The sequence below is a fragment of the Anas acuta genome, chromosome 5 (assembly GCF_963932015.1).
Source record: "Anas acuta chromosome 5, bAnaAcu1.1, whole genome shotgun sequence".
NCBI lineage: Eukaryota > Metazoa > Chordata > Aves > Anseriformes > Anatidae > Anas > Anas acuta.
In genome coordinates, this window is record NC_088983.1 from 11,020,957 (window position 1) to 11,042,812 (window position 21,856).

The window sequence follows — 21,856 nt, forward strand, 5'->3', positions numbered from 1 at the left end:
GAATTGCACCCACACCCAAAACGGAGAGACTGCAACGCTGCGTTTAGTCATGTCTGCAAGTTAAAACCCCACAGACGCAGCTCCTTATGGCCTGTAGATTGTTTCAGCATTGTTCTGTACAGAGACAACTATACAGAGCATCTAAAAAGAAAAAAAAAGATAACGTGGGGACAACAAGACGGCATTTTATTGTCGAGTGGTTGAGGGCTGATGACCACAGAGCCAGCTGGAGGCCAGAGCAGAACTAGAAGTTATCCTTTCCTTCTCCTTTGCCAAAGTTAGCAAGCAAAGCTGGCTGCTACTTGTTCTGGGTGGGGGTGAAAGCACTCCCACAAGCACCACCAGCTGCCACACAACCCCCAACCCAAATTAGTGCATGTCCAGCTCTTCAGGGTCTCTCCTGACTTTTAGTTTCTCTTTCCCCTCCATTTCAGAAGGCAGTGCGACACCCATAGACCCTGCAAAATCCCACTGGGTGCCACCAGCATCTACCAGAGGATGAGCAGCTCATCGCCACTCCCTGTGAGGAGGCAGCTATGAGGAGGGCACTCAGGCCAGGCCAGCACTCACATTCACCTGTGGTGCTACAAAGTTTGGGTCTCTGCTGAATCACTGTCAATATTGCTAGAAATTGTGGAAACTGCTGGTATAATGTGTGAGATGGGGGGCTTCCATGCAGCTTTGTGAAGACCAGGTAAGCCAGAAGCCAAAGGTAGCAGCATTGGTGTAAATCCAGCCTGTAATGGTGTGGCTAGGATCAGCCTACAGCTTGGGTGAACGCTTTGTTAGAGCAAATGAATAGGAGCAAAATGTCTTTTTCGCACATTGTCAGAAAAAAAGTCATTTTGTTTTTGGAAGAGGCTCTGTTGAACAGGAAAGTGAGAATTACCCAGAGATGCCTTTCAGGGTATTTGATACTGAAGATAGTACAGTTATTTTATTCACTGCCCCAGGGTACTGTGAATAAATTGAAGCCATTTTGGTCCCACCTCTGCCTTTCTGAACAGTGCCTGGAAATTCATAATAAAACACCAGCAGCCAAAGGTGCTTTGCCAGGTCACCATTACCGAAGAAGTAGAAGTGTTTTCTGCACACTATCTCCTGCTGCTTTTTGGACATTGTATAACTGTATTTTTTTCCTGAATGCTATTTATGCTCTGCCTCTTATAAAACAGATTGGAATCTGTTTTTTTTTTTTTTTTTTCTGATTTCAACTTCTCATTACCAAAAAAATAAAAGATTATCTATGGATTCTCCATTGTGGAGAGGGAACCAGGGAAGAGAATACAGTAGAATTCACTTTATTATTATTATTATTATTATTATTATTATTATTATTATTATTATTATTATTATTATTATTACTTTGATTATACATTTTCTGAAAATCAAAGAGCACTCTATCATAGAAGAATGAAGTATGTACTAAAGTAATGTTACTTAAAATGCAAAAATATTTCATTCAAAGCAGACTAGTTCTTTTCCTTGTAGGTAGATTTAGTTGTGCTTATCTCCATGGGAACACTGCTATTAAAGTCAATGACAGATTTTTAAAGGTACAGAAGAGAAGACAGACTGAAAAAGTTTTTTTTTGTTTTTTTTTTTTTTTTTCCTACAGTCATTTCTCTCAAGACATTAAAAAAATAAAATAATAAAATGCAACATTAATTTAAAATGCAATATGGAAAACACTGCTACTCTCAGCAACCCAAGGGAACTAATCCTACAGATTAGCTAAGGAAAAGGATCACATTTCCTTTTTGCATATATCACCTAAAATTCCTCTTATTCTCCACGAGGAACAATACTACTTAGTGCTTGGCTGAACTATGGTGCCAGCGTATCTAGCAAAATAAATCATTAAATAAAAACCCACAAAACAAAACAGGATAATCTGGGTACAGCATCTACTCAGGCGCAAAAAATTGCCTCTAGCAACATGATGCTTTTCACACTTCGAACAAAGATTGATCTGACTGAGTCTGGCAGATGTGAGGTTGCAGTAACACAATACTATTAAATGACAAAAATGGCAACTATACAGATAGCAAAACGTGGTGCTGCTACTTGCAAGATGTCGTAATTGTTGACAAGTACTTGTTGTTGTTGTTGTTTTTTATCATCCCTACTGCTTCCACCTCCTTTGAAGATCCCTTAAGTAGCATGAGTCTAACTGGTTTTTGTTTTGTTTTGCCAGTCTTTCAACATTATCACGTGCCTAAGCAGACTAGATCATGGAGCCAATGCTTTTCTTGGGATATTGTGGACTTGAAATCAGAACTGAAATAAAATTGAGCTGTTGTGTTGCCTCAATGCGGTGATGACATTCTGTTCCAGATGTCCGCAACAATGACCTCATCTAAAACTGCAATTCCCTGACACTTCAGTCATTTTCAGACAAATTCTGGAAAAAAAAAAAAAAAAAAAAAAAAAGGAAAAAGAAAGAAAGAAAGAAAAAAAAAAAAAAAGAACAAGTGGCCTCATAATGATTTTGATGGAAACAGCTGCCCACTTCAGTTAATGCTACTCTCAAGACGTGAATGGAATGAGAAGCTGGTTAATTTGATGTGATCCATTTCAGGCTCCTTGTATTAAACTGCCTGTAATCAGGAAACATACTGATCAATACCCATGATGGTTTCTTGAAATAGCAGCAGGGAGGCAAGTTCCCTTCTTTCAGGTGAACTTTAAATAGACATAAATTACCAAGAAAGAAAACAATATGAGTAAGAAAAAATATCGAGGAGGAAACAATGTGTTTGGGAACCTGCTGCATCTAGACTGGAAGAAGTGACAGGTTTGTATGGTTTCTGAGCCTGTGACAGCTTCTTGCTCATTAAATCCATCAAAGCAAACCAGGCAGAAGTGATGTATCCCTAAAAGAATCTACCAATACATCCAAGGATTTTTTTATTCTTTTTTTTTTTTTTTCTCTTTAAGAAAGCACCCACTAAGTGCAAAATCTTTGCATATCCTAGTGCGCCTCACCTTCACTTCAAAATATTGTGTTATACTATGACTGAATTCTAGGTACGTAGAAGAGCAAAGCAGAAGCACTGCCAGCAAATGCACTTAATGGCAGAATGCACTTAGTAGAAGGTGGCCTGCCAAATGGCTTTGCTGCTATTTTTTTTTTAGTATTGTTATGAGAAAGCATTTTAGTGAAAATTGGAAACGAACAGACTCTCAGCTCTTCCCAGCACTTCTTCATGAGCAACTTCCCTTTCTTTCCTCCCACTTCACTCATCATCATGTGCGAAGACAAGAGCATCTGTGAAATCCCCTTGCTAAACTAGTCCATTAGCAGTGAGCTGAAGCAGACAGAGCTCCCTGGAAGATGAAGCAGAGTTCTAGCATCCGTCATCCTACCAAGAGACTTCGCCTTGAGAAATCTTGTGCTCACTTCCCACCACCACTAACCCCACACAGTCTCCAATGGCGACTTAGCTGTTGTTTTTAATATCGAGTATCTTACCTCAGTGCTCAGGCTCACATGATGAAATGTCATCAAAGACAGCCCCCACTGATAGATTATTTTTGGCTCCCAGTCTGGATGACAGCTGTAGATTCACACTGCTTTTGGCAATAAGGAATTTTTTAGAGTATTGCCAAATACAAACAGTGATGGAAAGGTGACAGTTTCCTAAAAAAATAATTCCAGGAAGGAAACTCTATGATAACAAGAAGAAATAAACCAGTCATGTTGTTCTTAGTCAGATTTAACTCTTTCTTATATTCTACTTCTGAAATTTTATTACTATGAGCTTTCTCTGATTTCAATTTAATTATATTTTGTATTCTGAATCCTTGGAAAACTCCCTTGCCTCACATTTGTAAGCTTCTCTCTCAGCAAGAAATTCGATCTCATTTTCTTAATGAGTAGAATATATTTACGTCTTCTAGCTAGGTTTTCTAGCTGTTCAGAATCTCCCCTTTGCTAATTAATGTAAAAACAATTGAAATAAAAAGCAAATAAAGTTTGCAACTTGATATTTTTTCCTCTTTACCTAGAATTCTGTCTGAATGTGACAAAGTAGGTATTTGTGATGCCTTCACTTTTATTTATTTTTTTATTTTGTAGCATTAAGGCCTTAATTTTTAATGAGCAATATTTGCAATTTCTGTCTGTAGACTTCCCTATTTCTTTATTCTTCTCAATTCCAAACTGATCTGTGGGTGGATTTTCCTGAAGTCATAAAGCAGTGACACAGCTATTTCCTGTTGCCATCAAAATTCTGTAACAGAATTTCTCCCTCTAGTAGTTACTAAGTTACCTGGAGAACAGCCAAAAAGAAAAAAGAAAAAAAGAAAAAAAAAAAAAAGGAGAGGAAAGAGACTTAAGTTGATTAGTTCTGAAGGAACTTTTCGGTAGCCATATGGACTTTTTTCCTTCAGTTCTGCAAATCTGCAATGATTTCAGAAAATATATGTGAGAACCCTTTTGCTTACATTTTGTCTAACCAGAAAAAAAAAAAAAAAAAAAAAAAAAAAAGAGGATTTTAAAAATCAGAACAGTCCCAGAAAAGGGGGCTGTATTTTTCCACTGAAATATACCACAGGAAAAAGGAACCAGTAAGATGGATCATTTAAATCATTTTAGCCAGATCACACTTATTTTTAGTATATGGAGTTGGCACACATGAGTAACAGAAGTAGAAAACCTTCAGCTACATTTTCAAGCTTACATACATTTTTAATAAGTATACCAAAAGTCACTTTTCAGCTAGGTAGTTTTTTTGCAACTGCAAACCTTGCTGTGAAAATCCAGCTTTATTTACAATACACAAAACTTGTAACCTTTCACGAGATTTTTTGAAATCTTTCAGCTAATTCTGAAATAATTACGGTACCACTCAAATACCTTTTCACATGTGGGTTCTATACACTAAACCTTCCACAGTTGCTAAAGCAGGCTTCAATATCATCTGCCATCCATCTGCTGTCTTCCCAGCATAGGACCTGATTCTTCAGTGGTCGGTATAAGTCAGGAATAGTTCTTGAAATCCCTGAATCCTGCTAATGTAGAGCAGACCAAGGGGACTGGTACGCAGAGAACAGCTCTGTCTTCATCGGGCTGCAGTTTCCTTTATACACTCTTTCTTGCTGAAGAAGGTTGTGATAATCACCATCTGCAGGAACAGATAAGAAGGGGGAAAAACAGATAACTTTCTCTTGTATTATTGTAACAAACTACTGGATCTTTAGAACTCTGCTCCGTTACCCTGATAAGCTGTCCAAAAATGAGTCTCCAAAGTGATAATAAGTGGAAAATGTTAAACTCTCATTTTAAATAAAGCAGTAACACAAGGAAAAAAAAAAAAAAAAAAAAAAAAAAAAAAAAGATTATTAATATGCTAAGAATCCTGCAAATTAATGCATCTATGATATTAAACAGTTTGAGGTCAGGTGAAACAACTGTAACCAGGGAGAAACATAGAGGGAGAACAGTGAAAACTTGTGAAAGAATATGCTGTAATTTTTTTTTTAATCCACTGTGGCTTTTCTTTGTTTTAAAATTATATGTTCTCAGTGAAAAAACTATGATTCACAGTATCCTCTACTGAACCGCATTTTTTAGAATTAACAAGTCCCAACATGCCTATACCTTTTTGATCCAGGTAGTAGGTCCAAATGCACAGCATGCTGTTATTATGACCCAAATAGCTTTCAGATACAATAGGTATTCGGTGTCAAAGAAATATCAGACATGCCTGAGGGGCAACAGCTCCTGAAAACAGTATTTCCATAGTCACCTGCTGGACCTCTGTCATGTTGGGAGCAATACCTTCTGCTCCGTAATGCTCTGTCTAGCTCTGTCTGGCTGTGCTCCTGAACTTTTGAAAAGGGCAGCTCCCTGCATGCAGCACTGGCTGGGGCTGACCTTCAAGGTGATGGCTGAGATCATTCGGGTCTTTCAACAACCTCACACATCACTTTCTGACCACGACGAATGCCAGCAACTGCAACTTCTGCCAGGCAGACTCCTGCCCAGCTCCAGCTCCTGGAGGCAGGAGGTTTGCTAGCTCTGGCAGACCCAGCGCAGAGCTGCCTCCCATCTCCATGTGATGATTTCAGGATGGAAATGAGGAGACTTTTCTTCTGAGAAAGAACAGTGAGGCATTGGAATGGGTTGCCCAGGGAGGTGGTGGAGTCACCATCCCTGGGGGTGTTCAAGGAAAGGTTGGACGTGGTGCTTAGGGACATGGTTTAGTGGGTGACATTGGTGGTAGGGGGATGGTTGGACCAGATGATCTTGGAGGTCTTCTCCAGCCTTAACGATTGTATGATTTTCAGCCCACCTCGCTCCATCTAATCACCCGGGGAGATGAGCAAGGCAGAGGCATCCTTCCCAGTGCAGTTTTGCATTGGGACCTGACCGGCCGCATTCCTAGGGAGGTAAACTCCCATCACGCTATTCAGCATCTTGCCTGGAGGTGCTGCAATCTCCAGAGAGAACAGTTCTCAGAATAAATTGAAATGCAATATATATATATATATGTACATATTAAAAAAAAAAAAAGCACTTCATAAAGCTTGAGAGCCTTGCACCCAGCTCCTTCAGGTGAGCACGAGCAGTTGCTAACACACAGGTCTGTGCTCGCCCTGCTGCCTCAACCACCAGCAAGGCATAGAGCTGCCTGGTGACAAGAGGGGGTGACACCAGGGGTGACACCAGGGGGGTAACATCAGGGATGGACCCCATGGAGTGACACCAGGGATGGACCCCATGGGGTGACACCAGCCCAGTGGGGCAGCAGCTGTCCCCTGGGGGAAGCCGTGTCCTGGCAGAGCCCAGCTCACCCCCCAGACCCCCGCAGCCCCCCAGCAGTGCGGGGACCCCCCTTAAAATCCCTCCAGCACCATGCCACGGCGTGGCGAAAGTGCTGCGCAGCCCCTTTAACCCCGTGGCGAATGTGCGGGGACGAACCCAAAGCCCTGAGCACCCCCATCCCAGCTACGGCACGGCGCAGGGCCCAGTCCCCCCTCCCTCCCCTCCCCGCGCGGCGTTCGGGGCGTGTCCGGGGAGGAGCCGAGCGCTGCCGGAGATTGCCGAGCGGAGTCGAGCGGCGCCGGAGATTGCCGAGTACCTCCGGAGATTGCCGAGCGCCGCCGGAGATTGCCGAGCGGGCGCGGCCCTTCCCTTCCCGCCGCCGGGGCGAGGCCGGAGCGGGAGCGGCCGGGGCGCGGCCCATGGAGCGGCCGCGCCTGAGGCGGAGCCCGCGGAAGGAGCCGCTCGGCCCCGGCGCGGCCGTGAGGAGGAGGCGGAGGCGGCGGGGCTGAGCTGAGGAGACACGGCCGGGCCCCGTCTGTGTGTGTGTGCGGTGTGTGGTGTGTGAGGGGGGGACGCCGGGCGGCTCGGCACCATGTCGGCCAAGGTGCGGCTGAAGCGGCTGGAGCAGCTGGTGCTGGACGGGCCGCAGCGCCACGACAGCGTGCTGAGTGTGGAGACCCTGCTCGACCTCCTGGTCGGCGTCTACGCCGAGTGCAGCCGCGACTCGCCGCTCCGCAGGGACCGATACGTCTCCGACTTCCTCGAGTGGGGTGAGCCCGGCGCCGGGGGGAGGCTTAGGGGAGAGGGGAAAGGGGAGGGTCCCCCCCGGGGGTGCTGGGCCTCCACAGCCCCTCACGGCAGGGCTGGGCCTCGCCCCTTATATACATCCCCCCCCCCCCCTCAATATACCCTGTGTCCATGGTGCTGTGGGCTCTGGGGGTGAGGCTGAGGGTGGAAGCTGGCCTGCTGGCTGCGGGGAGCACCCCCCCCCCATCCCGGTGTGTGCTGTGATCAATTCGTGCTCAAACGGGCCGTGGGTTGTTCAGCTGGGGAGGTTGGGAGGCATAATGCATGGTGAAGGTGACTGAATTGCTCCGTGGAGTGAGGGGAGGAGAGAGCCTCGCTCACGAGCGCGGTGTCCCGTTCGTCAGCTGTTCCGTGGCTGTACAGCTAGTTGGGCTCTTAAGGATATCTGGTAAGGAAAAAAAATATAATAATAAAAAGAAACAAACAACAAAAAACACAAAGGATTTCCTGCGGGAGGGGGAAGGGCGATTCGCTTCAGGAGATGCAAATGTGTGTCGTGGTCCTGCCGGCCACAGCACCGGGAGGGAGGGAGGGACAGCTGGTTCTCCTTAATTTCTGTGGGGACCACCACTCTTTGTGTCACACTAACAAACTAAGAGGATTCACTTCCTGGACTCTTCTATTGACGTCAGTAATGCGATTGCCAACTGAATAATTAACCACTCGATCACATCTGCCCTGCAAGGCTGCAGCCAGGGGAGCATCGATTATTTGTTTTGTTGGGGGAGCTTTGTATGTCTCCTGCAAAGTGCAGGCTGCTTTTGAACTTGTTTTCGAGCTGGTGGCTTGAATGAGCGAGCATCTACAGGCTGTGAACTGTGTTGGGGCAGGGCAAGGTGCTACTTTTAGGGTAAAACTCAAGGGCAGGATTTGGGGCAGGCCAAAGAGCGGTACGCTTTTCCTGTAGCACTGTTGGTGGCTGGGTCTTACAGCTTGATTCCTGTGTTGTCATTTTCTGTGTGATGGAGAGTCCAATTATCTAATTGTTTATAAAATTGCTTTTCCAAATCCTATTTATTGTGTTCATTGAATGTGAAAAGGTTACTGACTTGGTGAAAAGTATATCTCGCAATGAAAACAGTGTGCAGCTCTCTCTGTAGCGTGGGATTACCCTAGTATAACAAAGTGCCTATTCAATAAATAATTGAAATGTATGTGAGCTACCATCTGGTGCTGCAGAGTGGGGATAAAAGTTTATAATCCAGTCTCTCCGAGGTAAGGGGATGGGCCTAAATCTGCACTGCTGTGTATTTGGGTTCCATCAGCAAGGAATGCCCTTAAAAGCAATTAAAGGCCATCCCGTGTGTTCCTCCCTTTCCTTCAAGCTGTTGCAAGCAGGTCAATGGCAACGAGGAGACACCTTTTATCTGTGTCCTAATGCCCTCACAGTATGGTTCCACTGACAAGGAACTTGGTTCTGCCTCCAGCTAATAAGGAAGCTATCATGCCAAACACGCTAATCTTCCTCATGTCATGATGTGCAGTGCTAATTACAGCCTGCTTCTCTGTTAGGAGACAGGCCGGATTGATGTGCACAGGTTCTGCGCGCTGTTATGTGTCTGTGGCAGCATGAGAGTGTAGCTAAATATTTGGCAAATACTTTGAAGATTAGCGTGTTTCTTTATCGACGGGAGACAGGAGGAATTTCCTTCTGACAAAATGGAGACTTAGCGCCCACGATGGAAATCAGCCGCGTAGGTATGAAGGGTGAATTAAACCGAGCAGTCTAACAAGCAGCCCTGTGCTATTCTGGGCTTAAAACTGGGCACGAGGTAGCAGACGCGCAGAATTCCCCCCAAATGGTTAAGTGGAATTGTTTGCACTCCTGGCTGCCAAGAGGAAGCCGAGTTCAGGCACGGGTAGGTGAGGCAGAGGTTTTTTATCCTGGCTGTGGGGATGCAGAGGAGATGTTAGGGCGTGGAGTGTGGCTGTTGGGCCTGGGGACCGCTCTTCTCTGAGGGCAGCACAGCGCTGCTCGGCTCCTGGAGCTGGTGGCTGGGAGAGGGGAGTCCGGAACCAAGCCCCACCTTCATCCCGTGAGCCTTGTGCCAACTTCTAGTCAACACCTGCAGCAGCTCTGCACCTCGAGCAGAGCCCAGGGAGCCCTGGGTGACCGGTCTCATTGCTTCTGTCCTGTAAACCTGGCTGCTGCTCCCTGGCAGTCCTGCCACGGGCTTGTTTCTTCCCAATCTTCTTCCTATTTGCTAACCAGAGAGGAGCGCAGGGTGTGGCCGTTTGCCCAGGGGCAGCTTGTGGCTTCCATCTCTTCAGCAATGTAGGAAGAATCTGCCATTTTAACCTTGGCAGTTGCTGCTTTCCCATGGCGAACAGAGCTTTGAATATCCTAGAGTTTTTTTCCCCTGTACCAGAAGTATAACGCGCATATTTTCATGCCGCATATCATGGAAGAAGAGCGAGCTGAGCTACAAGCGAGGGTTTTGAAAGTCATTTTCTTCCAGTTCCTGGTGTTTATAACTCCTGTTGAGTAAGGCCTCGCCGCTGTATTGTTTGTATAATACTGAAACGCCGCTCGGTGTGCTTGCTGGGAGCTGACTCCCAGTCTCTCACGGCAGCCCCGTGTCTTACATGTTCAGCACGAATTTGCCAGATCTGTGCGTGGTGTCATCTAAGCTGTTGCTGCATGTGCTGCTTCAGGAGTGAGAGCTGATGAGGAATCCGCACAGCCAGCCCTGTTTATTCTAGCTCTGCTTCCTCGTTTCCCTCTGAAAGTCCTCGGTGAAGCTGGCCTGCTGCTGCCCTCATGCCTCCGGGGCCAAATTCCTCGATCATCTCTGCAGGTCCTCATAGCCTGGTGGGGCTGGCATCCTGGGAGGTGCTGGGTCTGGGCAGGATCACGGTGCCCTGGGAAGCCCATAAAGCCACCTGCATGGCCCTACAAGCCTGTGGCCCTATCTCCTTGGCTGAAGCTGCCCAGACCCAATGCTGAGGACTATCTGAGACTGTCAGCAAGCAGAGAGGAGGGTTTGTGTGGCCTTTGGGCTTTCCTGGTGGATCACACTGTGTGCTGGTGCTTGGGAGCTGCAAGTGGTGAGGTATGTGTGCTGCTGAGCATCCTCCTGAGGGACTTTTCCTGCAGCCAGTGCACCCCTTTCCCTGTTCTGCACAGCAAGGAGAGCTGTGGGGGTGGTGAGCTGGCACAGCTCAGGTCTCCTGCATCTCCTGGGGTCTCTCAGGAGACGCATCACCTGCCCCATGGCCTTCAGGCACAGCGTGTTCCTCTGCATGGAGCCCGTTCTTCCCTCGTGCTGAGGGATCTCAGTCTTTCTAATCCAACACCAGCTGTACAGGAGCCCCGGGACGGCTGCTCCCAGGGCTCTCAGCACGGTGTTGGTGCTCATCTGACATCACCTTGTTTTGCAGGAGTTATCTCAGCGGGCTGTGGCTGCTGCTCGCTGCCCCTTGCTCCCAGCCCGCCGGGACTGGCACAACCGGCTGCTCCCTTCCCCAGCAGCTTCTGTCACGGTTTGCAGCGGGTAGGCAAGCGTGTTCAGCGCAGAGCCTAACAGGAACGGGCCTTATTTGTATTCCGAGAGCTCTTGGTGCTGCACAGCCTCTCGCCCCAGCCTTTGTTTCCCCTGGCTGTGTTCCGTGCCGCTGGCGCAGAGCAGGACAGCGCGCATCCCCACGTGGCTCGCCTGGCCTTGTCTCACTCCCGGACTGTGCACCGGCCAGCTTTCCCTGCGAGATCACCTCCAAGCCCGTGTCGGAGTAGCCTGATGTGAAAGGCAGTGTTTGTTCTCCCCAAAATGGGCATGCGGGGTGCCCCCGTGGGCTGCTCCTGCTGCTAAGTCAGGAGCTGTTTGCACATTGGCCTTCTGCAGCCCCGCTCGGTGCGAGGTTGCTGCCCTCTGAGGCTGCTGTTCTGCTTTTGTTTTATTTTTCTGTGTTGCTGCTGTTGGTTTGGTCTTGTTTTTGCTTGTTTGTTTGTTTTTCCCCAGAAGAACTGACTTGGAGGGGGCCTGAAGCTGCGGGGAAAACAAAGAACTGCGGACGATTAGCAGGAGGAGGCCAGCTGGGCACCTGCTGCCAAGCCCTTGAAGACAGCCTGGTGGAACAGGCAGGCAGCGGGTGCTGCCCTAACAGCAGCGTGCTCCTGCTTGGGGGGGGAAAACGTGCGTGCAGCACGCTCAGAGCAACCTGTCTAGCCCAGCCTCAAGCTGCTGCTTTTGGGTGCGTGCCTCTTACGTTTGGGGCTGGGCCACAGGTGGGAAGCTGACGGGAGGGATGACCAGAAGGGTGCTGCCGTGCTGCTGGGGCCATGATTCACGGCCTCGGGTCGCTGCAGGGACTGGTGCGTCGAGTTCTGCACCTCGTGGCTGGTGGGGGCTAAGCCAGGAGGCTGGGACTGGGCTTTCCTTCTCCCAGCTCCGCTGAAGGAGGCATGGTGACATTTCATGAGTGAAGTGAGAGGCTCGTGGAGTGGACTTTGTGTCAGAGGAGTTCGGAGCCTGTTCTCTCAGCTTGAAGGCGGTTGTATTCAGCTGTGTGGATGTGGACCTGAGGAAAATCCATGCTTCCTCAGCCTACGTTAGAGCAGCTTTGAAGCTTGCTGCGGGGTAGATGCAGTCCTCTGGCTGCCGCAGACACTGACGTACGAGAAAATGCCCTGGGTAAGGGTGAGGGCACAACGTGTGGCTGATGTGGTGCTAGCAGAGGAGGCAGAAACTGTCCTGAAGTGTTTTGAGATGACCTTATGAGAGCTGTCAGACTTTGAGCACTGCTTATGAGATCTTTTCTATGGCATATTTGGGTTATACCAGGAAAAGGTATCACTTAAGAACATGGTGTGCTTCTTGACTTGAGGTCTGTTGGTTTAAATTCCTCTCTCATTCTCTTGACCACTCCTTCCCACGCCACCATCTGCAGCGAACGAAGGAAGAAGAAAGCCAGGAGGTGACCCCAGCCTCTCCTAGCCTCTGCCAGCAGGAGCTGTGCAGCCTCTGATAAGCCTCTTGGGCACCAGAAGGTCAGCTTGCTTGGGTAGGAAGACAGCTGAGGGCCAAGAAGCGTGAATTTCAGTCTCTGGGCCAAGTCCCTCTTCTTCCATGGGACCAACAAAGCCGTTGTGGCCCCTTGTGCTGGAGGTAGCAGCACGAGGGCGTGGGTGAGGGCCCGGCCCGTTGGGGCAGAGTGAAGCTACAGCTGCCTTGCAGAGGTTCTGGAAAGGCCAGTGGTGGTGGTGGTGGCCACGGTTCCTTTGTGCACACTGCAGTGTGGATGCAGCTGGAGCCCTTTCCTGTTCCCCGAAGGCTTTCCTGTGGTCAGAGATGGGGCGCTGCAGCCGGGATCGCCTGGGTAAGGAAGCCTTTGACGGTCAGCTGGCAGGCACGCGCTGGCATGATCGCCGAGCCCTGATTTCCAGCGGTCTCTGCTGTCGAGTAAACGGTTTCTGTTCCTTTACAAAATGGAGGTTAGGATTAATTCGTGGTAGAGCAGCAAAAACTGCCACGTTAGCTTTGATAGCGTTGTAGTCAGGGCTAGTGATCTGAAGGCGTGAGGTTCAAAGCTTGCTGCTGTGTGCACGATGTTGCAGTGCATCTCTTCTAATCTGCAATTTTTAGATTGGGTAGAATATCTTTAGAATATCTTCTGATGACTTTTTCTGTCCTATTTTATTCTGTGAGACGCTGGCATTGGATGCTGAAGGCGTGTTTTGACAGTGTGAAAGTAGTGTGGTTTGGAGGCTGGGACGCACATTGGCATGAGCTGCTGAAACGACAGCCATCCTGGGCAGAGCTGCTCTTTTGTCCCATAGAAGGAAGTCAGCGTTGCTTTTGTCCTGGGGATGGATAAAGTTGCTAGTAATGAGCAGCCGTCTACCGAGGGCTTGAGGAATTGTCCTTTGTTGAAGGCTGTGACCTATTTTCTAGTTAGATTCTGCTGAAAAGTCAGGACGAGGTAGGTAAGTCATTGCTAAATCTGTCTTCATGGAGAGGATGCGCAGCCTGTGCTTTCTCACTCGTCTTACATGGCAACACGCAGAAGTCGGGTTTCATAAGCATCCTTACATTCAACATTTCTCAGAATTGTTTCATTGAGAAAGATGAAAATCAGTTGAAATTCCTTTTTGCAGGTAATATTAAGCTAAAATATTTTGCCAAGAAATATTTCATTTGCATCATTAAAACTTTGTGGCTGGCACCAGTTTTGCGCTCTCGGTGTGGAGAAACTGCTCGGGTGGTGGTTTAGTCAGCACATTCAGCGCAGCGAGCCCTTATCTGAAGCTGAACCAACCTTTTTTCTTCCAAATAATTCACATGGGAGAGTGAGTCAGTTGCTTTTACACCTACGAGAAACAAATGGTTTCAACTGTGAGTCAGAACTGAAGAGACTCGTTTCGTTGGCTTTTTTTAGCAAGTTGATTCTGCTTTATGGATATATTTTAATGCATTGGTTTCCAGAAGTGCTGATCTATAGCCGAGATCAGGTGGGAATGTTAAACTGCTGTAAGTCCTTCACATTTAGGAGGCTTGCATTTTGCTCCTTGCTTGCAACTTGAGGTGGTTCATGCAAGCTGTTGGGTGGCTGTTACCAAAAGGAAGACGTGTAAGACTTCACCAAGTAATTGAAAATGTATCAGAGCCATTAACTGCGTATAGTGCATGGGATTCAGAGTAACTTACCCGTGTTGGAAAAGATGAATAGGGTGATGAACCATGAGCAAATTTGTTTGGGAAAGTGGAAAGGACTTCTTAAAGCTTTTTACTAGATTCTTGCCTTGATAATGCTTCAAACGGAGTTGAGGTTCGTTTTCTAAGTCTTTTGCAAGGTTCACTTGAGAATTCCAATCCAGTCTTGATGTAGTTGCCAAAGAGCTTGTATCACGCTTACTAATACATCTGACTGAAGCTGTAGCATTAAAAAAAAAAAAAAAAAGGTGACTTGATTTAAAAAGCTTTTTGAGGTCTAAGAATTTCCAAGTGCATTTGGTCTGTGGCTCGACATGATCTGTTCTTTTTAACTGTCTCCTAATACTCAAATCTTCCACTCAATTTTTTCCCCAGCATATGCAGATCGCCAGAGTGCAAGCTTTTATTTATAAGGACCTTTGTTCCCTGCAATGACTACAGCTTTCTGCAGTAGGAAGCTGCACGCTGTTTTCTTAAGCCCTGATTTTGCATAGAACTCAGTAATCGTGTCTGTAGATGTACTTAGGGTGCACTCAGCTTAACGTGTGCATCCCTCCGTGCCAGCTGAGGCCTTAGGCACCCTCGAGTGCCTGAGATCTTAATTTCTGCCGTTCTTGTCATCAGGGTCTTAGGGCTGAAACCTGTGGTTACTGAACCATGGCCTAAAGCTGCAAATGTGATAGCGCCTCTGGACGCCCAGCCTCTCTAAAAGTCTGAGCTTTGGGATGTGGTGGGGGTGTCTTCACTTAGCATTGGATAATAAAAATGTGTGGAGTTCGTTAATCAGGTGTGCGTTAATGAAGGCTGAGATGCTGTCCTTACCTTGCTCTCCTGCAGTGCCACTAAGGACCGAATATATTTAGCTGCCTTTCCCAAAACAGCCAAGAGAACTGCTCAGAAGCAGGGTCAGTTCCAGATATATTCCAAATTCTTTTCACATTTCTAACCATTCTCCCACATAAAAATAAGCAACGACAGTTGCTCTGTGAAGTCCAACTTGAAATGTATTTATGCCAGTTTAGGGAGAGATGCATATCCGGCATTTTTAGAAAAGTCTATAAAAAAAAAATCTGTCTGGATATTTAATCCAACTTAAACATGGGTTATTTTGTTCCAGTTCCCATCGCAAATTTCAATGAAAGATAAAGTAATAATGAAGATGAAACCAGTTTTAAACTCACGTAAGTTTGTATGTGGAAGTCAGCCTTAAAGCCGCTGTTCTGGCAATATTGGGACTGTGTAGGTTGAAGGATGTGGATCCATGCCCTTTATGTGTAACTTTCCTCAAAGTACAGCAGCCATGACAGAGTATGTTTTTATGTCTTCACTACCTGTACAGCTTCGAATTTGCCCTGCTGTTACAGCATGACTTCTCCTTTCTTGATTTTGCATGTTCTTTCCCCAAAGTTGGCTTCTTCATGGAGCTTTTCTGTGTGCCCCCGGTTCTCTTGCTGCCGTGTGACTTGGATTATCAGTGCTGAGAGCCGGAGCGCTCCGAGTGTCCCTTATTTTCCTGTAATTAAGGCAGAGCAGAAACATCAGGAGGGTGACTTCAGGCACGAGATCCTATTAGCATTTTGAAATATGTTCCCAAGGGTTTGCTTTTTAGGATGCAAGGGGAAGCTTTAAATTGAGCTCGTCTTGTCATAGGGTCAGTCGTTCTGCACCAGCCCCAAATTTTGTGCCTGCTGGTGATACTCTCCTTGTCTGGCATTTGTGCCAGGGGATGGACACGTATGGTGCGTGCTCTGCAGGCTTCTGGCTGCTCCGGGACTGGAGCCGAAGAGGGGTAGCATGGGCATTTTTTTGTGTATTCCTGAGGAAGGTGGATGTGTTGAAGACTTTAAATAAAGGCATGGGGTTGCTGTTACGTAGTGTGCCATCATTTGAACTGCGTCCGTGAGTAAGATGGGAGTGTAATTTCTGTTTGGATTCTGTTTTTTTGCTCACAGTTCTTTAAGGCAAGGGTGGGAGCTCACCGTGCCCTATCAGTGGTTCCTTTTAGGATGACTTTGCTGCCCTGGAGCCCTCTCCAGTTACTCACCCAAAAAAGGAAGCTCTGCTGTTGTGATTCAGAACCTCACCCGATTTGACTTATTACAGGGGGCAGGGAGGAGAACAAATTACACGTGCAAATGGCTAAAAGTGATCTGAAGGTCCTAAAGAAGTAACTGCTAGCTGGCAACCTCTGGCTGTTGGGTTATAAAGCAGGGGCAAAGGCTAGAGTTCGTGGTAGGTGATCTTTCCATCTTTTTATGACTAATATGGTATTTTTCCTGAATTCACAGCGTATCATCTTTCGGAGCAGGCTTCCTGGGAAGCTGCAGATAAGTTAGCTTCTTGTGTCACAGGGAAGAAGCACAAAACCTTTCCTTCCAGACCAGCCTTAACTAGCAAAATGTTTTAGCAGCGTGCTGTGGTGTTGCTGCACAGAGGAGTTCAGTTTTTTCTTCTTACGTAAGTGAAGATTTGCATTGCTAGTAAGCTCAGCCGTGGGTTTCCCGGACACTCAGTCCAAATTTAAGTTTGGAATACTGACAATATCGAATTGTTTTCAAACTGTGGTTTCTGCTGCCTGGGTACTTCAGATAAAATCATACAAGGCAGTGTGCAGTGGAGATGCCTCACCGGAGACAGTGTCAGGCCCACGGACTGTCTTCATCTTGCTCTTAGAAGCTTTTACTGGTTATGAAGGCAACTGAGCTGTGGCTGTGGCTCTGTGCTTTGTCTTGAGAGCCGGCAGGATTGACTGGGTTGGGCGTAGTGCTGTGCCAGCAAGGCTCGACCCACTCATGTCTATACCCATGGCTGGAAATAAGTAGCTCGTGTGCACCCTGACATTGACTGCGTGTGATGTGAACTCTAAAGGTTTAAAAACAAACAAACAACAAAAAAAAAAAACAAACAAACACTGACAGTGGGGGAATTCATTAAAAATATTTTTAGCAGTGGAGAATCTTTCAGTGCTCTTAGGAAAGTGCCTTGCAGGGATTACCTTCAACGTTAAGAGTGCACGTGTACCTGAGTGGCTCACGCCTGGAGCAGAAGTGTCCTGGTGGACTTGGACAGAATCAGAGCTGCAGGTACTGCGGTTACAAGCTTCCTGTTCTCGCAGGTAGCATTAAACATGGCAAAGGTTTTGTTTAATGTTTCAGGCCCTTCTGGAGGGTGGGGATGGCAGAGATTACATTCTCTATACTTAGCCATTTGCATACCAGCGTTATTTTTCCTTCACCCCGTGAACCTCACAAAGTTCAGTGCAGGCACAAAGTCTCACACTGCAGAACTGTAAAAGCTGGTGAACGACCAGCCGGGGAGCAGCCTTGCAGAAAAAGGTCTGCGGATCCTGGTAAACACTGAGCTGAGACAGGCAGTGGTGCATCGCTGCAGAAACGGGGGCTGCCTCTGTGCTGGACTGTGCCAGGAGGTTGAGGGAAGTGGTTGTTCCCTTTACAGCACTTGTGAGGCCAGCTGGGGACTGCTGTGGCCACTTCTGGGCTTCCCAACACAGCAAACACATGAGCAAACTGGAGTCTTGGAGAAAGCTGGGGCTCAAAACGCACGATGTACACAGAAAGGCTGCGAGACCCGGGCTGGGTGAGCCTGGAGAAAGGGCATCCAGCCCCCAGGAGGAGGAGGATGAGGAGACAGACCCCTGGGAGCACAGCTGTGGTGGACAGGGGCATTCCCCCAGCAGCTGGATGGGCTCTGGACAGGGACCTGGAGAGCTGGCAGAGCCCCCATCCTACAAGGTCCCCAACCCACAGCTGGACCAGGCTCTGAGCAACCCGGCTGAACTTTGACGTTACCTCGCTTCTGAGTAGGGGGCTGGACTCGGCTCTCCAGAGGTCCCTTCCAAGCTAAAATTATCCCAGTTCTGTATTACTGATTTATTTTTTCCCCCGCATTAGTAAATTTATTTAACATCATGGCTGCTTGAACACAAAAGAGTTGTTCTTCAGGCCTTTCAGAATGAAAACAGAAATAAATGAAATCCTTTTTTTTGTTGTTGTTGGCAGATAAAGTAGTTCAAACAACTTGTATGAATGTACCATTCATTTTTTTTTTTTGTAATTTAAAGTGTTTACCATGATGGGTTGGCTTTTTACCATGTAGGCTGAATACAAGTATTGACAAACTTTTAACTAATTTTTAGGCTTGTAAATGATGAGAAACTGAACTAATTTTTGTCTGTGGTGTTCTGCCATTTACTTAATAAAAGGAACAGCTTCCTTGTTCCTGGAACAGAGTTACCAGAACAGGTTTTAAGAACTTTGAACCTATGTTTTATGTCGATTGCTTTTCTGCAAGTACGGTTTCGTTATGTCTAGCTGTTGGTCTTGATAGCAGCTGAAGGATTTTAAAGCCTTGTCGCATGTAACTATGAGAAGCCTGCGAGCCCTACGTGGGCATGAAGATTACAGGTTTAGCTGTTCTGCTGGCTGTGAGAGCTGTATCAAAGGGATCTGTCTGTCATATTCTTATATCTGACCAAGCTAACAACAGGATAGAATCCACCTTAAAGCTGTAAAGATGTCCCCTTGTTTTAGTTTTCCTTTGTAAAATAAAAACCTGTAAAACTTGCACGAAGTTGGACTTAAAGTATGTTTTTCAGTGCTGATACTCTCAGTGGTAGTGCATCAGCAAACCAAAACCCACAATAACAGTTTCAGTGTTAAAATCATATCACTGTATGGAAAACAGCACGGTAAGTACTGTTGGTGGGAAGGATAACAATGTGTAAAGGAGACAGAAAACAAGAACTGATTCCTTTATTAGTGGTGCGTTGTAAGTGGTGTTGGAGTGTACTAAGTGATGCTTGACTTTCCATACAATGAATTTATGTCCATGTTTGTGAGTTGGTTGCTTACAGCTGGGCATGTATGGCCAAAGGGAATCTCCCCCAGCTCACAGGAACATGACCGGATTTCTCAAAATACACCGTGGTTCCTGCGTGCCTGGGGGCCTGGCAGGCATCCTGATCAGCGCTATGTGGGTGTCGGGGGCATTCCCTGACGGCGCTGCGTGCTGCGATGTGATGCTCCATTACCCTTCTGGGGCAGGGGCTGTGCATGTACGTGAGCAATTGATGCTGTGTGTTAATCTTCCAGAAGAACCTTTTAAAAAGTCTTGTGTGGCTGTTTCAGATGCCATGGTTCAGTTCTCAGCTGTGCTCGTGTTTGATGCACAGAAGTGGTTCGCACTGTTCCAGTTTCAATGTACAGCTTCTCTGCTGGGATGTACCTGCACACCGTGCAGATACCCTGGGGAAAAACACGAGTGAAGTAATGATAATAACATTTTTTGTGCCGACTCTTGCTGCATAAAACTGCTGAGAAATGTCATCTTCCTCCCCTCTTGCCCTTGATTTCCTCTTCTGTTTCATTGCTGGGAATCTGTATTTCTTGTTTACTCTTTGCATTTAGAGCAGCTGCCTTGCAGGGATGTCTATAAACAGCCCCACACGCTCATGTCATGGCTGTAAGCGTGCTTGGCCTCACCGATTGTATCATCACACATGTTGGTGCTGATGGCGCTTACTTTGAGTGCGTGCGTGGTTGCCACAGAAAAAAACAATACAAAGACTTCCCTGGCAAATGTGCCCCAGTAATTCATCTTCAGAGCTCTCTGTGGAGCTCTAAAATGGGTGACAGCTGGTGGAAGATAATGGATTATCTTTCTGCAAGATAGAAGCATGGGCAAGACCTACTTCTTACTTCAATCTCCTTGCCCTCATCTCTCCCTTCCCCCTTGTGTCCCATATAGCACTTAAGAAGCCGTCCTCTCTGTTTTCTGAGGGGTTTAGGTGGGGAGCATTGTTATTGCTTTTGTGTAAATGATTCGTTGGCAAGGAAATAAATTTAGCTGTGTGTAACAATTCATGGAAGAGGAAATCAACGCTGTCTACTTGCAATCTTTTAACACTTGTCCAGAAATAGATTGCTGAGGAGTCGGAGTATGTGAATGAAAAATTGCAGTGTTAGAATCAAAATAAGCAGGTACCTCCATTAGAAAGGGCTGGGGAAAGCACGCTCAGTCTGTGGGTCAATATGCTACAAACAGTGGTCAGCCCAACCATCTTTATCACTTTGGGAAGTACCAGGTGGTCTGGACTTTAAGGAAAATCTGAAACTGAGGTGATGTGCTAAACCGTCTGATAAACGAGACTTTGAAGGGGTGAGATGAGACCGGTGGTACTCAGAAATAGGTAACGACTGAAAGATTCTTACTAGGCTTCTGAGGTTTTTTGGTGTGCTGTGATTTGTTCGTGTAACAAGGCTGAGGCACCAAAATGACTTCTTATTTCTTTGAAAATGCATTTCTTATAGGGCAGTCCTTCAGAAAAGACCAACGTCTTAGATGTTGACTTCATGCAGTACAGCTGTAAATGTTCCTGGCGTCCCTTCTTCCCTTAAGATAAAGCTGAGCAGACAGGCAGGGGTGAGCTGCTGACAGCAACCGCACAAACTGCTCAGCTCTTAGGAAACAGTTCATGGAACAGTTCGACACAGCTGCTCCTGGTGCTTAATTTTAAAGACTTAATAGAGCTAGGTTTTTAAAATGATGCTGATAAGAACTTTTTAAAAAATTCAAGTTATAAAGGATAAAGATTTAAGCTTCAAGAAGCTATGATAAAAGTGAAAATTGCCTGGCTGTTAGAGTATAAGCTTTACCAGAAGAGTAGTCCTCAAGACTTGAAGTCCTTTGCAGGGGGGTTGAGGAACAAAGATGAGCTTTATAAGTCCATTCTTCCTTCTGCTCAGTGTGCCATGGTATCTCTTCAGAGATCAGTGTCATAGCCTTGTGGTATGTACCTGTCTGTAAGAACGAGATTGGAGCTTTCATGTTATTTCAAAAGTCGTGAAACTGTCAACAGATTGAAAACAGCGCCGGTGATACTCATGTCCTTGCTGGATTCGCAGTGGCAACCTGCAGATGGGATGGCATGTTACCAGATGAGCAGTTCCGTGCATCTCTTTCACGTAGGTTAAAAAAAAAGAAATAGTAACTGGTATAAATACTGAGAATCACAGAGATGGAAAAATAAAATATTAAAGATTATACCTCTTCCAGATTTCTTTCCATTAGAAACTTCCAGATCTGTTTACGGAACAAAAGGGTTACGTGGCCTCAGCTCCGCAGCGCTAGCATCAAAAATGAGAGCCTGAGCTGCAGTATCAGGGCTGAAAAGTTTGAAAATCTTTAGAAGATTGTGGTTTGGGACTGAATGCTTTTTTGAAGTGAGTCAATACAAGTGGAAAAAATTACTTAAGAACTAAAACAATCACTGAATGGGCAAAGTAGCCAGGGTTTATTTAGATGACATTGGAGATAAATTAGTAAAGGAAAATATTAAATTCTGTGTGGAAAAAGAGGGGAAAGGAATGGGGTATTGCTAAAATGTCATATAAAGAAAGAGAAAGCCAACCATTTGGTTTTTCTCTGCGTAAATAGTTGACTTCAGTGTCTATGCTAGTTTGCCCTTACTTCACAACATCTTTAAATATTTTGAAGACTGGCTGAAATTCCTTCTTGTTCTTCTGCTTGTGGTCTTGTCTTCTGCTTATGTTCTCCTCGGAGCCCGCAGTCTTTGTCAGATCTCTGGAAGGAAGTTAATGTGTCTGTG

General features: G+C 46.4%; 1 protein-coding gene across 9 annotated transcripts in view; it reads left to right on the forward strand.

Annotated features, from left to right (window-relative positions):
* Positions 1-7,075: 7,075 nt before the first annotated feature.
* The window catches only part of CDC42BPB (CDC42 binding protein kinase beta), a 94,282-nt gene continuing 79,501 nt past the window's right edge, over positions 7,076-21,856 (forward strand). For 3 of the 9 annotated variants that reach the window (XM_068682682.1, XM_068682684.1, XM_068682687.1), the window contains exon 1: positions 7,079-7,542. In XM_068682682.1, coding sequence (XP_068538783.1) covers positions 7,365-7,542 — 178 coding nt within the window. In that variant the 5' untranslated portion in view covers positions 7,079-7,364. Of the gene's footprint in view, positions 7,543-21,856 lie in introns of all 9 variants that reach the window. The other 6 variants (XM_068682681.1, XM_068682685.1, XM_068682686.1 and 3 more) reach the window with 4 other exon arrangements.